Source organism: Ursus arctos, unplaced genomic scaffold (genome assembly GCF_023065955.2).
Source record: "Ursus arctos isolate Adak ecotype North America unplaced genomic scaffold, UrsArc2.0 scaffold_8, whole genome shotgun sequence".
Classification (NCBI taxonomy): Eukaryota; Metazoa; Chordata; class Mammalia; order Carnivora; family Ursidae; genus Ursus; species Ursus arctos.
In genome coordinates, this window is record NW_026623100.1 from 66,636,095 (window position 1) to 66,656,427 (window position 20,333).

A 20,333-nucleotide genomic window follows, 5' to 3' on the forward strand; every position below is an offset into this window, starting at 1 on the left:
CGAATTCCCCGTGGTGTGAAGCAGGAATTCATGTTTCTGTGGGTTCCAGCCCCCACCTCTTGGATTTCACAAAATGTTCTTCATTCTGACGTTTCAGGATTTAGCGGAACAAATCCACATCTGAGATAACGCGAGCGATGAGCCCACAGAGGACAGGTTGTTCCAAAGCCTTGGAGGGCTCCTGGCATTGGGAGGGCGTCTGCCATGTCAGGTGGCCCCAGGCACTGGTGGCGGTGACAGGACTGTGTCTGGGATGTGTGGCTTCCGAGTGGTGGCCCTGCTGGGCCCTGGGCGGCGGCGGGGAGGGGAGTCAGAGCCACATCCCCCCGCAGCCCGCGTATCTCTGGTTTTAGCGTCTGCTGTCCATGACCAGTGTGGCCGGGGTGGTTGTCCCGCCCTCTCTCTGGCCAGAGGACTGGTGTTTTGTTCCGTCAGGGGTAGCTCATCGGACAGTTACTTTGTGTCGGGCCCTGGGCTGCGTTTTTACTGGATTATCTCCTTGAAGCCTCACCGCAAACCCAGCGAAGAGCTGGCGTGTCCTCCCCCTGGGCAGGGGCTCCTGTTCCGCTCTGTGTCCTAGGAGCTCAGGTGTGGACTCTGGACCGAGTCTGGGCTGTGGGGATCTGCTTCGTTTGACCTGCCTGGAGTTTGAAACATTTCTAATACTGAAAAATTGGGGCATTCTCTATAAAAACTTGTATCTCTGACTGTCTTGGAAAACGGAAAGATATGACAACACGGGGTTCAAGAGTCAGACTTGCATTCACATCCTCACCAGCCTCTTACCTGCCACATGACCTTGAGCCAGTTCCTTATGCCCTCGGAGCCCATTTCTTTGTGAAGTGGGAATGGAATAAGACTGTTAAAAGGTCTAAGAGCACTTATCCCACAAAAATCGTGGGCATCATTCTCAGCACGAGGGATGCAGAACAGATTCCGGTGGGGGACACAGATTACACAAGCCAGCATATGCTATTAGCAGGTAGGGAGGTGGCGGGCAAAGCAGGGGATGGAGCGTACGAATTGCCTAGAGTGGAGGGAGGTTGCCTTTTAATATCATGTGGCCAGAGAGGGCTTTCGGATAAAGTGAGATTTGAGCAGACGCAGGAAGACAGGGTGTGAGCCATGCGGTGTTTAGGGAGAGGGTGCAGTAAGTGCCAAGGCCCTGAGGTATGTTCACATGACATCATCATGGCAGTGGGTGCAGGTGGAGGAGAAGTGAGGGGAAGAGGGGTGGGAGGTGAGGCAGGGAGGTGGAGGGGCCTTGTAAGGACCAGACTTTTCCCCTGAGGGAGATGGGGGGCATTGGAGGGTTGTAGGTTTTAAAAGGATCAGTCTGGCTGCTGGTGGAGAAGAGACAGCAGTGGAAGCGGGGAGACCGATTTGAAGTGACGCAGCAATTTTCGGGTCAGAGGATAGTGGTTCAGACCAGGATGGAGATGATGAGAGTGATTCTGGGTGTTTTTTGAAGGCAGAGCCGACAGGAGTCGCTGCTGAGTGGCACGGGAGGTGGGAGAGCGGGGAGTCGTGATGGCTGTCAGGATTTGGGCAGGAGGAAGTTGGAAGGGAGCGCTGGTGAGAGGCACGGGAGTGGAGAGTCTGTCTCACGGACATCCAGGAGGAGAGCTGATGGGACACATCTCCTCCTGTGCACTACCTGCGTGTCTGGCAGGGCAGGCCTGCGTTTGCACGCTCCTGAGGGCCCCTCCCGGGGTGAGGATGGTGGGCCCTGTAGGCCAGGGCCTCAAGCTGGGGAGTCCAGCGAAAGTTGGTAACCAGACGGCTCCTGGGGAACACTTACCCCTTCTCCTCAGAGACAGTAGCAGGTGATTTTGCTACCGGGTGCGTGAGTCCCACCTGCACCAGGGGCTCTCAGGGCCTTCCGGAAGCCTGTCAGAAGGGGCCCAAAGGGAGAAGCTCCCTGTACAAATGTCAGTTTCTGCAGTGACCGCCTCGGCATGTCAGCCAGCTCCTCTCTCTGGGTCCTGGCCTGCGTGCTTGGGAAGGTGACGCGACGCGCCCAGATTGGCAGAAGCGCCCGGACCGGAGAACCAGAGGATCTGGCCGGGGCACGCCTGGGACCCTGCCGTTCTCTGGCTCCCTTCCACCTGCAGCAAGAAAGCAGTCTGCGAGCTCAAGGTAGAGCCTGTGGCACAGAGCCCGGGTCACAGGGGGCTCGGAGAAATGTGTTCCGAGCTGGATTTATAACATGAGGGATGTCAATTCTTGGGTGGCTTTTCAAGAAGAGGGGGGTGCTGACTGGTGCACGCTGGGGAGAACGGAGTCCTGATCCACATGGAAGGGCAGAGGTGGGTTAGCAAGGGCTGAGCGGGGAGGTGGAGAGGGACACGGGGTGGACAGGGTCCTCCCCGGAGCTCCCGTCGCTCATCCCTCGAGTGGGAGGGACTGGGGTCGGGGGCCCAGCCAGAACTGGCGTGGGGCCGAGCAGAGGCCTGGAGAGGAAAGGAAGGTGGGAGCTGCATTTGGGAAAAGCACTGGTGAGATTTACTGCTCCACTGGGAGGAGGCAAAGGGAGGGAAACCAAACCTCACAGGTGGAGAGCTGGTCTGTCAAACCTACTAGAACCTTCACACCTGGGGTGGGCTGAGCAAGGACTGAAGCCCGTGGTTTTGCTCCCGCTGATCGCAGATGTGGCCTTGGCGTCCTTCTCCAGGCAGCGGCTCTGTCACCCTGGGGGGCCCGAGAGCTGCCCTCGCTCGCTACGGTGTTCTAGAGCTGCGCCATCCGATACGGCCGCCGCTAGTCCTGTGTGGCGCCGGACACTTAAATTAATTAAAATTTAGAAATTAGGGGCGCCTGGGTGGCACAGCGGTTAAGCGCCTGCCTTTGGCTCAGGGCGTGATCCCGGCGTTATGGGATCGAGCCCCGCATCAGGCTCTTCAGCTATGAGCCTGCTTCTTCCTCTCCCGCTCCCCCTGCTTGTATTCCCTCTCTCACTGGCTGTCTCTATCTCTGTCAAATAAATAAATAAAATCTTTAAAAAAAAAAAAATTTAGAAATTAAAAATCAGTGCCTCTGTGGTGCCAGCCACGTCTCCGGTGCCCAGTAGCCACAGGTGGCTCGTGGCTACCACGCAGGACAGCACAGAACAGAGCATTTGCTTGACTGCAGAAAGTTCTAACAGTGCTCTTCTAGAGAGTGATGGTTTGCCCCTTGGGCCGCAGCTCCTAGTTGACAGCTCGTTATCTCGCCAGACCTCCAAGGAGCACCTGCTCTGTGCCGACCGCACTAGGTGACGGCTGCAGACACCGCACACGTGGCCGTCTTTGGGCCCGAAGGGCGGTCTGCTGAGATGGCAGTCCCCTTGGCCCGCACGGTGGCCCCTGTCTCTGGAGACCACACAGGAGTCCAGGCAAGTGTCCCCTCTCCCCCACTAGCAGGGTCCGAGTTCTGGGCTGCCCCTGGGTCTGTGTGATTTCTGCACTGTCGCAGAGATACGACCTGGTGGTGACTTGTTAGCCTGGCTCCCCTCCCCCCATGCCCTGCTTCCTTCGCGAGTAGAAAACTTAAGAGACTCTGGGGATGCTGGCTCGGAGCCTGTTTTCACATTGGAAGGTGTGGTTTAAAGAGATGCCGGTCTTTGAGCTCCCTGTGAATGTCCACAGCCCTTAGCTGAAGACAGCAAAGCGCTTCTGCCCCGTGATACCAGTCACTCCCAGGGGACCTGAGCGCCCTGGCCGTCGGAGCTCTTGGGAGGACTGTTTACCCTTGACCTTCCCCGCATTTAGCTTGGGGACTTGCAGAGATGCCGGGTGACTGTTCTTTGAGTGAGGTGGTGACCATGTCTTCAGATGGGGCAGCCTGTGCGGGTCTCTCGTCTAAACGGTAGCTGCCCGGCCCAGGCACATGGCAGCACGGGAGCGTCCCGATTTCACGTGTCGTGGCCCTTTGCCCTCTCGTCAGGGAGAGGGGAGCTGTGTGGGCCCTGACCTCCCGGGGCCAGTGGGGCAGGTTCTCCTGCTCCTCGTTTCCTTCCTTCTGCTTCCTCTTCTGCTCAGCTGGTCAGGCCAGGATGGGCATCTGTTGGGGTCCATTGACCTTTTTTTGGCTTTTAAGTGGCCTGGAAGCTCCAAGAATCTGGAGAAATCAGATGTGTTTGTGGACAGCTGTGCATCTGCTCACAGCCTGTGATGGGTTGTAGTGACTGTGTGTGTGTGTGTGTGTACGTACGGTACGTACAGAGGACACACTCGGGCATGCACAAGGACACGGCATGCAAACACTATGTGCTTGCTTCGTGCGGACGCCACACACAGCACCCAGCTACCTGGGCACTGCTGATTGCTCTCTCCATGTTAGGTCTCCGTCCCTCCCTCCCTCCCTCCGCCCCTTTACAAGGATGTTGTAGAAACCTAGCTTCTCATCAGCCGAGCTCCTGTCTCCAAATCCCTGCTGGCCGCTGTGCTGTAATTAACTCCTGAAAGCCTCGTCAGGGCCCCTGGAGTAGCGCGGGCCTCCTGCTTCTGTCTCGGTCCCCAGCCCGCACAAAGGCGAGGCCTGGCCTGAGTCACTGCTGAGAAGGGGGCTTGACTGATTCCTTCCCAGAGCCTGGTGGAGGCCCCGCGGACAGCCTGCCCTGGTCAGGGGCTCATGGCCCGCCTGAGCAGTGCGGGGAATACCTGTTTACAGATCCCTACCCGGGCCCAGGACACACGCTGCACCCCAGCCGGTTCCCCAACCCCGCCCCACCTCTGCACAGTGCCCCAGACACACCTGCACCCCAGCCGGTCCCCGCCCCCACCCCACCTCTGCACAGCACCCAGGGCGGGCCTCTGGTTCTTCTCCCCCAGATCTGCATTGCTTTTTTGGTCTATCCAGAAAGCCTGCTAGAAATTTTCAGGGCTTGTTCTTTCTTTTGCCTCATTTGGTTCTTTTCCCAGAGAGGGTCGAGGCCTTGACTTGGTGTGCGTGTATTTTTAGGCTAGCCATCAAAGCCCTGCAGGACTGGGGAGAGACCACGTGAGGCAGCTTCCCCACCTTCTCCATCTCTCTGCGTGGACCCGTATGGCAGGGCCCCGGGCCTCGGCTTGGCGAGTCTGGCCGGTCCCCGTGCCCTGAGCCAGGCTCCCATCCTGTGGTTGACCCCCTCCTGTAGCCTCCTCACGCAGCATCCGGGGCGGAGCTCACTAGCTCTCAGGGCAGCACATTCTCTGTTTGAACTGCTTGGACTCCTAGGACATTTTTCCGGTCCAGAAGCAGCAGTCTGTTCCAAAGCCTTCCCTCACTGGCTTCCTCTCGTGGCAACCTCCGGAGCAGGCGCCATCCCTTTTCCACACAGCCTCAGGCTGGAAGGTTGCTCCGTGCGGCTGCGGAGCCCGCACTCCACGGGGTGGGTTCCCAGCCCCTCGGCCCGCCTCTGATGCCTGGCCTCAGGCTCCTGGCCCTGTGGTCTCTCCGGATGAGGGGCTAGGGGAACTGTTTCCTTGGGACAGTCCTCCTCGAATGCTCCTAAAGGGGCGCTTCCAAACCTTAACGTGGTCACGAGTCCCCTGAGGGCATCTGGGCCTCATGAGGAACCAGCCTCGGCTGAGGCTGAGGCTGCCGCTCCCAGGGCCAGACTGGACTGTGGGGCCCGAGGTCCCGAGGGCTGGGCTCAGTGGAACCAGGGACCTCCCTGACCCCAGATGTCCGGGGAGGGACTCACCACCGATTTCTGCTCCCCCAAGTTGCAGTGTCGAATGATGCCACGATTCCCGTAGTAACCATCCTGGGCCCCTTGCGGGCGGTTGGGCGGCCTCACGCTGCCCGTGTGCCGTGGGGGAGGCCTGCTGGGGCCACCACAGCTGGCCTCTGTCACCGCTTTGGGGTGACTCAGCATCGCCGAGCCCTCACGTTTGGCCCTGTTGGTTACATTCAGGGTCCACTGCCCGTCAGGGAGACCGGGCCTCACAGCATTGGCCCCTTTCTCCTCCCCTCAGCCTGTGAGGAGGGGGTACGGAGGCTGAGGGAGGTCACCGTGGCCTGCCCAGGGTCTGAGCTGGAGAGCCAGGGGTCTCCCTCAGTAGCACCCATCAGAAGGAATGCCCGCAGCTGCCACTAGCCCTGGCCTGGCCTCCCTGAGGTCCAAAGGTGGTCTGGTCTGCTGCTGGGCCACGTGCCCAGGCACCCACAGAGGTCTCGGCTGCGTCCGCTTCTGCAGGGAGGACCCACGTCAGGAGCAGCCGGATGTCCCCGCTCAACTCCGTAAGCCCTGGGGCGGCACCGAAAGGGTCCCAGTGGGTGGGCCCACTGCGAGGGTCCTCACGGGGGCTTCTAGAGCAGCATCGTCAGGTCCTTACCAGGGAGGATTTGGGCACTTCGTGTTCCTTCACATTTGCAGAACAGCGTCCAATGTGGATGAGAGAATCCGTGTGTGAAAAGCACATCCTTTGGTGAAAAAATCCCACCCGTTCTTTCGGTCCAGGAGCCCTGGGTTCTAGTTCTGGATCCGTCGCTGACTCTGGGGAACCTGGGATCAGCCGCTTACCCCCTCCGCGCCTTGGCTGGTTACCTGCAGGATGGAGGCGTATTACCCATACAGGAGAACAGAGGGCGGATGAGGAAGAAGAGGGACAGTGTTGAAACTGGTCAGTAGTGTTCGTTTGCCTGGTGAGAGGCGATATTTGAGAACTACAGAAAGAAACCAGCTCAGGGCGATAGTTCTGTCCCTTGGCTCCCTGAGAGGACCCCTGCCACCTCCCCCTTGTGCTGTGGGGCGGGGGTCCCCTCCTGGCTTCGAACCTGGCCCTCCGTCTCCTTTCTCAGCTTCCATCCAGGTGGACGTGGGAGTCCAGAGAGAGCCCAGTGGACTTGCACGGAGGGCCCTTCCCTTTCTAAGAAATCTGGTCATTACAGCCAAGCTGGGGTCAGGGTCACAGCTGGCGGCAACAGGAAGTTTTGTGTTTATTTCCGGTTTAAAAAGTACGTTTAAAAAGCAGCAGCATAACCATATAGCAGTTTTCCCGTTTTCTCTGGACCCCATTCGCCAGGTCAGGTTACCCTGTTCTCTCTCGCACGTACTCTTCTGCCGTGATTCCAGGGCACGCGTGGGTCTGCCGTCCCGTTCTCAGGATGCGGTGTTGGGTCCTTTTCTCTTTGGTCGTGTTCTCATCATGGCACTTGTCATTATGGTCGTTTCTGAGGTTCGTCCGAAGGATGTGTCCCAATTGGATGAGCCACTTGCTGGGCATTTGGGCCTTCTTGTCTTTTCCACAGCGTGAGTGATGTTGCATTGAAGTTCTTCTGGTTTGTATTTTTTTTTTTTTTTACTTCTCTTGGATTATTTCTGTTGGAAAAATTCCCAGAAGAGCCATTAATGGGTCAGAGGCTTGGAACATTCGTATGACTCCCGAAACATATAGTAGTCGCTATTTTAGGAAGAGTGGGCTCTGCTTCTCTGCTGGGGAGACCAAGCCACATCCCTCAGCTGCTGTGGGTGGCCCTGTACCCCTGAAGAGGCCTGGCTGTGTTTTCAGGGAAATTGGAGCTGTGGTCCGGGGCACGGGGCACCTCACAGGACTGGATTGGTTCCCATGGAACCCAGAGAGGCTCTTCTGGAAGGGCAGGGCTCTGAGGTGGGGTCTGAGCACGCAGGAAAGGCCTGACCATGTGGGTGCTGGCCACTGGGGCTGCATAGGCCGGTTGGCTGGGAGCCCAGCACAGCACTGCGACTTTCCTAATCCTCGGTGTCACTCATCCCCTCCCTGCGCACACACCCGAGTGCCCTCTTCCTCAGGCTGGCGGCCTCTGCCCAGTCCTCACACATTTACCTCCTCCTCCCCTTAGCAAGCACCTGCATGCACGTGTGACGGGGTCAGGGAGGGGATGGAGGGACAGAGGGATAGCAAGGCTGAGACATGCATGGAAGGAAGGCGGGACCCATCTGTCTCCCCTTCATCATTGTGCCCGGACCAGACAGAGTTCCTGGGCCTGGCCGAGTGACCCCAAGGACTTTCTCCTCACCCTGGACACCCCACTGGGGTTCTTAACCTATAATAAACCTGTGGCCAGCTTCGAAGCCCAAAGGAAGTTTAGGCCTTGTCTTCCTGAGGCACGTGCTGTCCCCAAACCCTCAGAAACCCTTCTCAGGTGACAGACCAGCTGCAGCAATATTGAGCACCTGCTGTATGCAGGCACTGTTCTTAGCGCCCTACAGTGAGGAGTCACTTCGTCCTCCTGCTTTACCAACGAGGAAACCAAGGCACGGGGCAGTTAGCAGCTGCCTGGTGTCACACAGTGAGTCGGCGGCGGGGCAGGGGTCTGAGCTAGGCCGTGGGGCCCAGAGCCCAGGCTCTTTACGGCCGCACCCTCCTGTCCCTGCCTGCCTGCCTTCCTGCCCCTGCACTGGCGGCCTTCTCCCGGCCGGACTCCAGCAGCTCTCCCCCTAGGCCGCCCTGAGAGCCGGCAGGACCCCAGGGCTCGGGCTCATCTGGAAAACCCTCCTAGTGGCTCCTGTGCTTCCCAGGCCCAGCACTTGCTCCTGCACGGGCTTAGTTCGGTGTCAGAAGGCCCCTCACCACACGCTGGCGGGGGGCACGGGTGTGCTGAGCACCAGGGTCCCAGAGCACCCGACGGGCTGTGCCCCGTGCTACCTCCTGGGCTCGGGGGGCCACGGCACACCGGGGTGGTCTTGGCCTCTCATTCCTCTGCGATGGTGCCCCTCGCGGGGTTGTTGGCAGTGAGAGCCACACAGCTGTGCAAATGGGAGAATAACGGTAACCGCCTTGGTGCTTCGGGCTAGAGCCAGTGCCAGGCACGCCGGGCTGAGGGACACCTGCCTGGTCATGGCAGTGTGACTCGCCACAAGAAGGAGCGCCAGGTGAGAGGGGCCGTCCTGTGGTGCGGTGGGCGAGCCGGGGTGGGGGGTGGCTCTGGCCTGCAGACGGTCGTGGGAGCAGAAGGGAAGGGGCTGCCCCTACAGCAGAGCTGTCTTCTCCCAGAGCGGGTGAGGCCCCAGCCCTCTGCCTGATGGGGGGAGCACGGGCCCGGACCCTTGGGGGCCTCGCCCAGAGCAGAGGAGCGGAACCTCCACACCTTGGTTCTCCTGCCCCAGAGAAGGTGTGTTTAAAACCCAGAGCTGAGTCCTCTGGCCTTAACACTGAACATAGCAGAGAGTAAGAGCCAGTGGGGGCCCCTCACCCTCCCAGGCCCTTCGTGGGAGGTGAGGTCCCCTACTCCTGTACCCCCCCGGCTGGCGTCCCACAGACTGTTTCTCTGTGTGCGGTAACCCCAGGCACTGAGGACCAGGCAGCAGCCCTGGTTTTCCGGCCACCCCTGCACCCAGGTGGCTCCCAGGCAGGCTAGACGCAGTACTCCTGGACCTCCTGCGTCCCTCTCTCCGTGTCCGCTCTGTCCGTCAGCCGACCTCTGTGGTCCCTCAGAAGCACCCCACCACAGGGGCCAGACCCAGCTGCGCCTCTCCGTCCCCTCCTGTTACCCGCCTCCCACCCGCACTTCTCCTGAGCTGACCTCAGCTCTTGCGGCATCGCCCCGCAGGCCTCGGCTTAGCCTCACCGTGGCCACACTTCTCTTAGCCCCGCAAACCTCAGCTGCAACCTCGAGCTTCTCCCCACCGGCCTTCACCAGACCCGTCCTCACCTGCCTCCCAGCTCGGGGCACAGGGCAGTGCGCCCTTGCTGACGCGGCGCCCTGCCTAGGCTTCTCTGTCTGGCTTCACCTGCTCCCGGGGGTGTCGCCTGCCCCGTCTCCCCGCTGCTCAGCTGGACCCGCGCTGCAGGCCCAGCCCCCAAGCCGGCTCAGCGTCTGCCTGCCGCACATCCCAAACCAGCCCTGTCTGTCCCCTCATGTCTCTCTGCGTCTCTGTTCCTTACTTCATATCCAGAGGCCCAAGCCTCGGGCCTGTCCTGCCTGCATGGTGCAAGCAGCCCCCAAGCCCCACTCTGCTCGGATGACGGCTAACTGGTCACCCTGCCCCGCCCTGCCGTGTCACCCCCTCTGCTCTGGTCCTTCTCTGCAGTTTTCGGGAAGGAGCGCCCCGTTCCCTGCCTGGCACACGAGGCCCTTCATGGTGCAAAACGGGGGTCAGCAGACGTTTTCTGGAAAGGGCCAGAAGAGCCCTTTCAGTTTTGCAGGCCATATGTTCTCTGTCACAACAACTCAGCGCTGCTGTTGTGGGGAGAAGACAGCCATAGATGACACGTAAACAAGTGAGCATGGCTGGGCACCAGCAGGACTTCATTTGTGCAAACAGGCAGCAGCGGGATTCGGCCGGCAGGTGGCAGTGCGCTGACCCCCCGCCCGCCGACCTACCTCTGGAGCTGCAGTTTCCCGTTTCTGCCTCCGCTGAAAGACCTGCAGGTCCCCGAACCTGGGGTCCTGAGGTCTCTGTGCCTTGTCTATGCAGCTCCCTTGGACAAGATGTTCTTAGCATCTCAGTCTTCAAGCCTCACTTCCAGGAAGTCCTCCTGATTGCCCCCAACACACTTGGCTGATTCTGGCACCCTTCTTTCTTACTCCCCTGCTGTCCCTCACTTGACTTGGCACTTGCTAAACTGCACTGCAGTGGGCATGCTTACCTGTCCCCCCAGGAGACCCTCACCCCTCCGAGGGCAGAGACTCACTCCTTTGGTAGCATTGGTACCCAGCATGCTACCTGGCACGTAGTAGGTCTTCAGTCACGGTGAACCAGGATGTACCCAGTGTGCTGCCTGGCACGTAGTAGGTCTTCACTCGTGCTGAGTCAGGATTCTTGAATGATCTGTGCAGGGTGGGGCTGGGGGCTCCCAGTACAGGAGCTAGAAGAGAAGAGACCCCTGTAGGCACTGTCACCTTCCCTGTGGCCGGGAGGTGCTCTGGAGGTGCAGACCCAAGCGTGGGTTTCTTCATGGGTGTCTGACTCTCGTCAGGGCCCTGAAGATGCTCCGTCACAGGAAGCTGCTGCTGTGGGCCTCTGGCTGCTTCCCGACGTGGGGTCCGTGCTGGAAGGCCCGGGCAGAAGGTCAGCTAGCTCTGGCTGACGTCTGTCGCCGGAGGTATCTGAACCTGCCCCTAGAAAGGTACAGGCCGGACCCTGCCTCCCCACTAACCCTGTCCTCCTCCTCCCAGGAGAACCTTATGCTCTCCATCCTGCCCAAGCACGTGGCTGACGAGATGCTGAAGGACATGAAGAAGGACGAGAGCCAGAAGGACCAGCAGCAGTTCAACACCATGTACATGTACCGGCACGAGAACGTCAGGTGCGCTGGCCCGCAGCCCCCAGGCTCCGAGCGCAGGATGGGGGCCGGGCTTTGTGGGGTCGGCTGTGCTCTGTGGCGTTCCAGAGTCTTCCCCCAGGACTAGAAGCCGGGCCATCCCCTCTGTGTGAGCCTCAGCCCCTGCAGGAGCGGTGTCGCAGACCGATGTGGGGGCTGAGACATCTGGGCTGTGTGGTCTGGCCCCATCATCATACAGACATCACCCAGGGCGGGGAGGTGACATCCAGGAGGCCACCCAGCCATTCAGGGCCAGCACTGGGGCTAACAGCCATGCTCCTTTCAGGAGGGGTGGGTTCATCCTGGGGCCAGGAGCAGACAGCATGGGGGAAGGAGGCCCCGTAGAGGAGGGGCCCACAAAGATAAGCTAAACCTCAGAGCCCCGAATTCACCCTGGAAGTGCCTGGGTCTCACTGCTTTGGGGCCTGAGTAAAGACCCACCCCGCCGGGATCCTGGCTGCCCGTGGTCGGGAGCAGGAGCTGGCCAGGGAGCCAGGCACGCTGCCTGGAGCCTCACAGCCGCGGCCCTCCCTCCTCTCGCAGCATCCTCTTTGCGGACATCGTGGGCTTCACCCAGCTGTCTTCTGCCTGCAGTGCCCAGGAGCTCGTGAAGCTGCTCAACGAGCTCTTTGCCCGCTTCGACAAGCTGGCAGCCGTGAGTACCCGGGCCTCGCTCGGCTTTCGGGGTCGGGGGCCGCCGTCGGGGCGTGGGCCTGGCCCTCCCTGGCTCGCCTGGTTTCCTCCCCCCGTGTCAAGGAGAGACTCAGAGCCACCCCCACACCCGGTCCTTTCAGAAATACCACCAGCTGCGGATTAAGATCCTAGGCGACTGTTACTACTGCATCTGCGGCCTGCCCGACTACCGGGAGGACCACGCCGTCTGCTCCATCCTCATGGGGCTCGCCATGGTGGAGGCCATCTCGTGAGTGGGGGGCTCTGGGTGGGGGACACTGGACCACAGGAGAGGCAGGCCTTCCGTGGTCTGTCGTGAGGGCCCAGCGCACCCCAGGCCTCCACGTCATGTGGGTGTTGTCGTTGGTCAGCAGGCGGCTCAGCCCCAGTTCTGGGAAGTGGGGCCATGACTCCCCTTCCTCATCGCTGAGGGGCTGTAAGCCTTCCATGGCCTCCAGGGGCCCAGCCTCCATCCGCTGTGGCTTTCTGGAGAAGTGACAGTCATGGTGAAGTCTGTCACACCCCTCACATTCGTTTGGATCCCCCCGCCCCCCAGGTCTCCATTCCTTCTCTCAGTGTTTTCTCACTGTGAGCCTCCAGGCCCATCTCTGGTCAGAAAGTCTGTATGTGGCAGTGTGGGACTGGAACCCTCCGCTCTGGGCTCCGGCCAGGGCTCCAGTCTCCACTGCTCTGAGCTGTGAGGACATTGCCCTCTCTCCTCACACTCCCCGTCGCTGTCACACCAAAGACACCTTGGAGGCCCTACCAGGGAGCCTCTGGCTCGATCAGGCCCCAGGAGGAAAGGGGGCTCCTTGCTGAGGCTTCTTCCCTCAACCAGGATGGGGGGACAGGTGGGGTCACCTTGCCACCCGAGGGCCGTTCTGCACTGTGACCATCTTCGGGGTTAGAGCGCCTCCGATGCTGGTCTAGAAGCAGATGCTGTGCTTGGGGTGGGGGCGGGGGGGCTAGTTCAGGATCACTCGCCTCCACTTCCCTCACCACGTGACCCTGGCACGGTGCCCAGCACAGGTGGACGCAGGGCGGTAGCGGCCCTCACTCTGCCGTTTCCTGCCCGCACCCCCGTCCCACGAGCCTGTGATGCGGAGTCCGGGCGCAGGCCGGCCCGCTGGACCTCTAGCCACAGGCTACTCAGCTCAAGCGCAGGCCGAGAGCGGTGGGGTGCCGGGGGGTCCCCTCGGCCTGGAGGGGAAGAAAGCATGTGCAGAACTCCTCCCACGGGGCACGGAGGGTTGGCCACCTTGCTGCGGCCACGCCTGAGCCCGCCTCCTCCCTGTGTGCCTGGCAGGTACGTGCGGGAGAAGACGAAGACTGGGGTGGACATGCGCGTGGGGGTGCACACGGGCACCGTGCTGGGGGGCGTCCTGGGCCAGAAACGCTGGCAGTACGACGTGTGGTCTACCGACGTCACTGTGGCCAACAAGATGGAGGCCGGAGGCATCCCCGGGTGAGCAAGCGTCCCTTCCTGGCGGGGAGGTGCGGGTGCCGAGGGAGGGCACCGTCCACCCCTCGGGGCTGTGGCTCAGACGATAGACCCCCCAGAGCAGCGTTCCTCCTTGGGGGGACTGCCCCCTGGGCCCGAGCCCGGCTGCCTGGGCCTCTGCGGTGGGGTGCTGTCTCGCCCCTCTGTCCACCGTGGGGTCGCATGCCCACACGGGGCGGTGGGGGGGGGGGGGGCTCCTGGAGGGCGCTGAGCCAGGGGAGCAGGCTCCGAGGCAGGGGCTTGCGGTGACAGCGCACCTGTCCAACTGGCTGAGCTTTTCCGCAGAACCGGCCAGCAGGGTGGACGGGCTGACGACGAGCCACACATTCCCCACCCGGCTCAGGGAGTGCCCCTCGGGGGCAGTCACGATTCTGTCCCTCCGCGGTGACACCCTAGAAACGCGTTTATTACCCCGACAGCAGGTGTTGCCCTAGGAACCCGCAAAGCACACAGCGGTAGGACCTCATGACAGAGTCGAGGGAGGCTTCCCCCTTTCCTTATCCCCCTCAGGGCTCTGGGCAGCCTGAGAACGTCTCCTTCCTGCCTCATGGACGTAGCGCTGAGGCTCCAAGGGGTGGGGGGCCTCCCCCGGGGTCTGCCGGCCCCCTGCTGACGGGCCCTGGGCCCCGGCCTCTCGCTACCGTGCAGGCGTGTGCACATCTCCCAGAGCACCCTGGACTGCCTGAAGGGCGAGTTCGATGTGGAGCCGGGCGACGGGGGCAGCCGCTGTGAGTACCTGGACGAGAAGGGCATCGAGACCTACCTCATCATCGCGTCCAAGCCAGAGGTGAAGAAGACAGCCGCCCAGCACGGCCTCGGTGGCCCGGTGAGTCCCCCGCCCGCCCCGGACAGGCCACGGGAAGGGGGTTCGAGAAGCAGGGCTGGTAGAAGAGTGGACAGGGCCGTGGGGGGCACCCCGGTGGGGGCACCACGGGGGCAGGGGGTGGAGAAGCAGGATCTGGGGGAAGGAGTGCGCGTGGCTCCGGCAGGTTGACGTTGAGGTGGCCAGAGGGAAAGCCCCCGGAGATGTCAGTGACCCCTGGATGGTGGCTGGTGGGGGCATAGGCCCCCCTACAGTTGGAGCCGTGGGAGAGACGGGGGGGGGGGTACCCAGGGAGAGAGTTCCCAGAGCCGGTGAGGATGCAGGGGGCAGGCAGTGGGGTTGGCTTGGTCACGGAGGAGGGGGACCGAGGCGGGGAAGGTTTGCTGGGTGGGAGATGAAGAAAGAACAGGACGGAAGCAGTGAAGGCGTCCTGCCGTCCTGCCCTGGTCTCGCCTCTGTGCCGCTTCCCTGCATCTCATCAGACCCGATGCCCAGGGCGGCTGCCCCAGCTTCTCCCACCCCCCACCCGCCTCCTGACGGGCTCTCTGGTTAGGAGCTACCAGGGGCCGCCACAGGACCGGAGCCCTCTGCCACCCTCTGCTGAACCCGGGAACTCTTACTCCTCGCAGCCTTGTACTGCGGAACCCACCAGTCGTGCGAGTTGAGCGACTAGGGATTCTGATGCTCTCGGGGATGGCGTGCGGTCTGAGACCGTCCCATGGCTGAGGCTTTGCCTGGTAACGGCAAAACAGAGTGTGAGCTGGTCTGGGGAGGCTTCAGGGGCTGTGGCTGAAGACGTGACCCCTGGGGAAGTTTTAAAAGGGAACTACACACCTTCTCCCCTCCCTACGAGAAAATGTGTGTGATGACTAGCAAATCAAACAGAAATGAAAGATTCATCGTTAACTCTAATCACAACCACTGTTCAGGGAGGGCTTCCATGCGGCCATTACCTCACTCCTCAAGGCGACCCTGCGGGAAGGGGGCTGCTGTCACACCCACTTTGCAGAGGAGGAAGCTGAGGCCCAGAACTTGGCACAAGTTGCAGATCTAGTAGGTGGCGGAGCGGGGCCCGTGCCCCCGACGTGCCGGCCGCACCGCATCCCAGATGTGCGTGGGTCCCTCCCGCGTGCAGCTCGCACAAACTCAGCCCCGGGAGGGACGCACAGGCGGGTAGGACCCCACCTCACTCCGGGTGATTTAAAATCCCCCTAGGCTCCAGTGTTAGAGCAAAGGACAGTTCAAGGTGTTTTGTGCTGAGCTACAGTTAAATGCTGCAAAGAACTCAAGAAAGTTGGAAGCTGTCTCAGAAAATCAGGAACTGCCAGGGTAGAAAGTAGAGCCTCATGAAAGACTTGACCTTGCCTCAAAATTAACGAGTCCTTCGTATTTTTGAGAGTGCTAGGTGCAGAACTTTAATATATTCCCGAGAACAAATTAAAAATGTGTCTTCTAAGCTGTTCTACAAGACAGTAACTGACAATAATTGAAGAAATCAGCTACTTCTGTAGAGTGGTAGGAAATTTATAATTTCTGGCATATAAAATTTTTAATAAATCGAGAAATGCAATTCTTTTCAAAAATTACCCACAAGTTGAGTTTTACCAGGGACCACTTTGAGGTCACAAAGCAGTCAGGTAGGTCTCTGGGACCACACTCGTTCCGGTTTGTTCTCATCTCGTATTTTATTTTGCTTATTCCGACAAGCCTTGCATGGTGTGTAGTTTGGATCAGGCATTGCTCGCCGCGCCTGACGCGCTTCCGAGGGTGCAGATGGGGCAACTGAGGCGCAGGGAGCCCGGGCAGAGCGGGCTTTGTGAGGCTGTTGCGCTCGAGTCATTCCTCAACTTCCAGAGGAGAGTCGAGCTCGAGGTTGCATCGCTGGCGGCGTGAGCGCCGGAGCCCTGGGTGGGTAGGAGCGCGTCCGTGCGGAGGATGCTGCCTGCCCAGGGCGGCGCAGGCGATGGAGGTCGGCAGAGTGACCTTGCCGCCTTGAGTGCCCCGTCACGCAATGAGCCAGCCCTGTTTCCGGTGGAAACACGGACAGTGTTCTCTCAACTCTTCTTTCAGTGACGTGTTATGGCCGTTGAGGTTTTCAATATTTTTGTAAAGTTGACTTTTAACTTTCTTAATGCCCCTGCCTAAAAAACGTAAATTTCTCGAAGTAGAATGGCTAAGGGGTCTGCACGTTGGCAGTTTTACCCCATCCCCACGCACCTCCTGCTGGCCCCCCTGGGGGCACCCTCACTGCCCGGCTCTGTACCCGCATCGGCCCCCTCTCAGCTTTGTAGGGGCTCCTTGTTGACTGGAGCGGTGACCCCCTGCTCGGGTGATGGTCAGCCAGGCCCACGCTCTGCTTGCACTCGCTGCCCCATGGCCTGGGGCTCCTTTGCACCAGCTTCTCTCTCTTCCTGGGGGGCCCCCATCCCCCCTAGAGCTGCAGGATTCACTCCTTCAGTTCATCACTGAAGTGTCATCCTCACAGTGACACCTCCCCTGACCTCCCCGTTACCGTCTCGCTCCCCAGTGATCCCCTGCCCCTTTCCCGCTTTCCCTTTCTCCGAGCACTTACCCTTCTTACGTACTGTACTAATTTGACCTGTTTTCCTGCTGTCTGCCTTTCCTCACTAGAATGTGAGTTCACACAGGACGTTTCGTGTGTCACACAGTAGGGACTCAGCAAACGCTTGTGAAATGAGTGGACTGTTTGCCGTGTTGCAGGGTTTAACTTACTCTGTCCGGGAAAAGGACTCGTCACTGGGGAAACGGGCTTATGGGATTCATTCAGACTTCTAGAAGGCATTCGACAGGTTCTACAGCCGAAAAGGACCTCTGTGGATCACCGTGTTGAGTAACTCTTTTAGAAATGGGAGTTGGAATGAGAGGGTCTTTCTCTGCTTAGAAAAAGTCTCACAGTAGAAGTAGATACCAGGAGTGTGCAGCATTTTAAAAGTAACGTTCTAGAGCAGGAGTCGGGTAGTGACATTTCTTAGTCTACAGGCGTCTAAACTCTAGAGGCGGGATTCGGACTGATAGACCAGCCAGGTCTGTGGGGGCAGGTGGGCAGCTGCCCGTGTCTGGTGTGTGACGGCCGCTGCTTTCCGCGGCAGGCCCTGCTGAACGGAGCCCCGGCTTCCTCCAAGCCCAGCTCGCCCGCCCTCATCGAGACCAAGGAGCCCAACGGGAGCATCCACACCGGCGGCTCCACATCGGAGGAGCCCGAGGAGCAGGAGACCCAGGTGCGTGCAGGCTGAGGGCCGGGCGGTGGCAGGGGACAGGGAGGTGAAGGTTGCTGTGGGGAACGTCCTGTGCGGGAGTAGGAGACCCGGCCACTGGCCCGGGCTCTGTTCCTTCTCAGCAGCGTCACCTTGGGTGTCACCGCCTACCCTGTTCCCACTGTCTCCTCAGTGGTTACCGGGGTGGGGGTGGGTACAGTCCCAAGAGGTGCTCAGCTCTGAGGCCTTGTCTAGCCCTCCCGTCCCAGAACCCTGTGGCTTTGAGGGCAGTGAGGACATCCGTGGAAAATTCTGTAGGATCCGATGAGACTGTTTTGGAAGGGAGACTTCAGGGTGGGCTCACCTCTCTGGCGAGGTCCAGACTCCACAAGTCCTGGGCACAGATGGGGGGTTTCCAAAGGAGTGAACATGCTGTCCCCCGCGGACAGGGTCCATCCTGGGAGAGCATCCAGGACCTGTCCTTTACTCAACAGCTGCCCGAGCACAGTCACTGACAAAGGCAGATGCTCTGGGACGGGACCCTCTGCCTTGCCAAGGCGAGCTTGTTGGCAGCGCCCCCACTCTCACTGCCCCCGTGCCTCCAGACCAGGTGCTGCGGAACAAGAGGGGAGACGGGGCTGAGAGGGAGCTGGGTTCTTCTGGATCACCATGACTTTCACCGACTTCTCCCTAGCGTGACTTTGATAGAAAGTGGAGATATAGCCCGATGTAACTCAGCAACAAGGGAGCAGATGGTTCTAGCAGCCTGCGGTTTTTCTGTTCTCACAATTATTAGCCGTGCTCTCCAGCACGTGCTTCGGGGACAGAGGTTCTTGGTGCTAGAACAGACCTCCCACGTCATTTTACGGAGAACAAAGTTGGAGCTGGGGAACATGAGTGACATGGGTCCTACTGTCAGCCGGTGGCACACCCGAGCTTAAGGCTGGGCTGTCTTGGTTCTGGCTTCCAGATCCATTCTTGGACCCGCACACACAGCTCTGATGGGTTCAGTGTCAGTTGTTATTTGGGCTGATGGCCGTGTAATCACAGTTTGGATTCATATTTTTGGAGCCGATGCTTCTCTTCTATGGGAATAAAAATGGTAGCAGGTACCCCAGCCCCACCACCCCACTAGTGACAAGGTTGTCCCTTCCTCCCCCCAGAACTTCCCCCCTCAGACCTTCCTCCCCGAAATGAACTGGATGTGTGTTCCTTTAAGAGCTCCCTTAAGCCCCAGGGTTGGGGGGTCATTCACCTCCCCAGAGATGCCGATGCGCATGGCTGGGTGTTCCCCCCGCCGGCAGGACTATGCTGCCCCAGCTGCGGTCTCACACTCCCGGTCTCCTGCCCCCCCCCGCCCCCCGGGCCGCCGTTAGCAGGTGGTCACTGCAGAGTTGCTGTTAGGGGCCACGAGGCCTGAAAATCAGGAAGGACTGTGGCTTTGGGTCCAGACCCAACACGTGGGGGCACTGGGAAGACTTCCCACAAAGTGGTTTCTAGAGCCGAGGGCCTAGTCCTGAGTCTGATCCATTTTGTTCCCCTCCCCTGACCACCCTCTTTCCCCGACTCCTCCTGCACCCCTCCCACCTGCCCCCACGTCATGCACCGGCCTGCAGGCCGACAACCCCTCGTTCCCCAACCCGCGCCGGAGGCTGCGCCTTCAGGACCTGGCTGACCGAGTGGTGGACGCCTCCGAGGATGAGCACGAGCTCAACCAGCTACTCAACGAGGCCCTGCTGGAGCGAGAGTCCGCCCAGGTGTAAGTGGCTAGGGCACTCGTAGGGCCTAACCTGGGGGTTCAGGAAGTTCACCGTCTTGAGTGGGGCCCCTTCCTGACTGGCCGAGGCAGGTGTGACATTTGTTCCCTGGGGCTTGTGTCCACTGCAGGGTGAAGAAGAGAAACACCTTCCTCCTTTCCATGCGGTTCATGGACCCCGACATGGAAACCCGCTACTCAGTGGAGAAGGAAAAGCAGAGCGGGGCTGCCTTCAGCTGCTCCTGCGTCGTCCTGCTCTGTACGGCCCTGGTCGAGATACTCATCGACCCCTGGTGAGGAAGGGCATGGCGGGAGCCGCCAGGCCAGGGGAAAGGGGACGAGCGTGAGGGGGGCAGGTGCCTCAGCCGGAGCTGCCGCTGGAGCAAAAGCGCGCTCTCTTCCTGGCCTCCAGGGGACGGCGCGGCTGACTGCAGGCCCAGGTGCTGCTAGGACCATGCCCTGGACCCCCTTCTTCCTGTTTTTCCCGGGGTTCTAGGATAGCACTAGCATCAAAACCAGGACTGAGAAAGCTGAGGGACAGAGAGGGGTGCAGGAGGGCGGAGACCCTGGCTGTGTGGGCTTGACCAGTTCTGGGACGAGACAGAAGATGGGGACCCTCCTCAAGCGGTCACAGCACGGGCAGCCTCACCGGCGGGGCGGTGGTTCAGCGAAGACCCAGAGGGAGGGGAGCGGTGGCTGCGAACCAGGCACTGGCTTAGCAGCAGAGGTTTCTCCGGAATCAAACGGTGGGGGTGCGAACAGGGAGGATGTGGAGACCCCGAGTTTCTCAGAGTTGCGAAGATGGGCACGGGAGGCCCTGTTCACCTGGGAAGCTCTGTGCAGCCCTCGGCAGCCGGGGAGCCGCCCTGTCCCAGCCTCCCCTTCACGGCACAGTGCTCGCTCCTGAGAACCCCCAAGTTTTTACTGGGCATCTGTGCCCCGGCAGCAGCTGCCGCTGGGGAGGGGCGTGCGTTCCCTGCACTCAGCTGGCAGCCGCCTGACTCGGCCTCTGTCTCGTCTGTGCAGCAGGAGGCATGAGTTGGTGGCGTCATGGGAACGTTCCAGGCACAGGCATGGAGCCCTTGCCCTTCTCCCTTCTTTCCTCTCCTAGCCCGTCCCCTGGTCTCACTGATCCCTCCGCCCCCCTCCCTGTCGT

General features: G+C 60.5%; 1 protein-coding gene across 1 annotated transcript in view; it reads left to right on the forward strand.

Moving 5' to 3' along the window:
- ADCY3 (adenylate cyclase 3) overlaps positions 1-20,333 on the forward strand; it is a 77,604-nt gene that overhangs the window by 47,063 nt on the left and 10,208 nt on the right. Inside the window, exons 4-11 of the mRNA XM_026519999.4 lie at positions 11,065-11,195; positions 11,754-11,865; positions 12,005-12,132; positions 13,189-13,347; positions 14,032-14,209; positions 17,317-17,445; positions 19,038-19,180; positions 19,309-19,470. Of these exons, the coding sequence (XP_026375784.1) occupies positions 11,065-11,195; positions 11,754-11,865; positions 12,005-12,132; positions 13,189-13,347; positions 14,032-14,209; positions 17,317-17,445; positions 19,038-19,180; positions 19,309-19,470 (1,142 nt within the window). The remainder of the gene's footprint in view (positions 1-11,064; positions 11,196-11,753; positions 11,866-12,004; positions 12,133-13,188; positions 13,348-14,031; positions 14,210-17,316; positions 17,446-19,037; positions 19,181-19,308; positions 19,471-20,333) is intronic.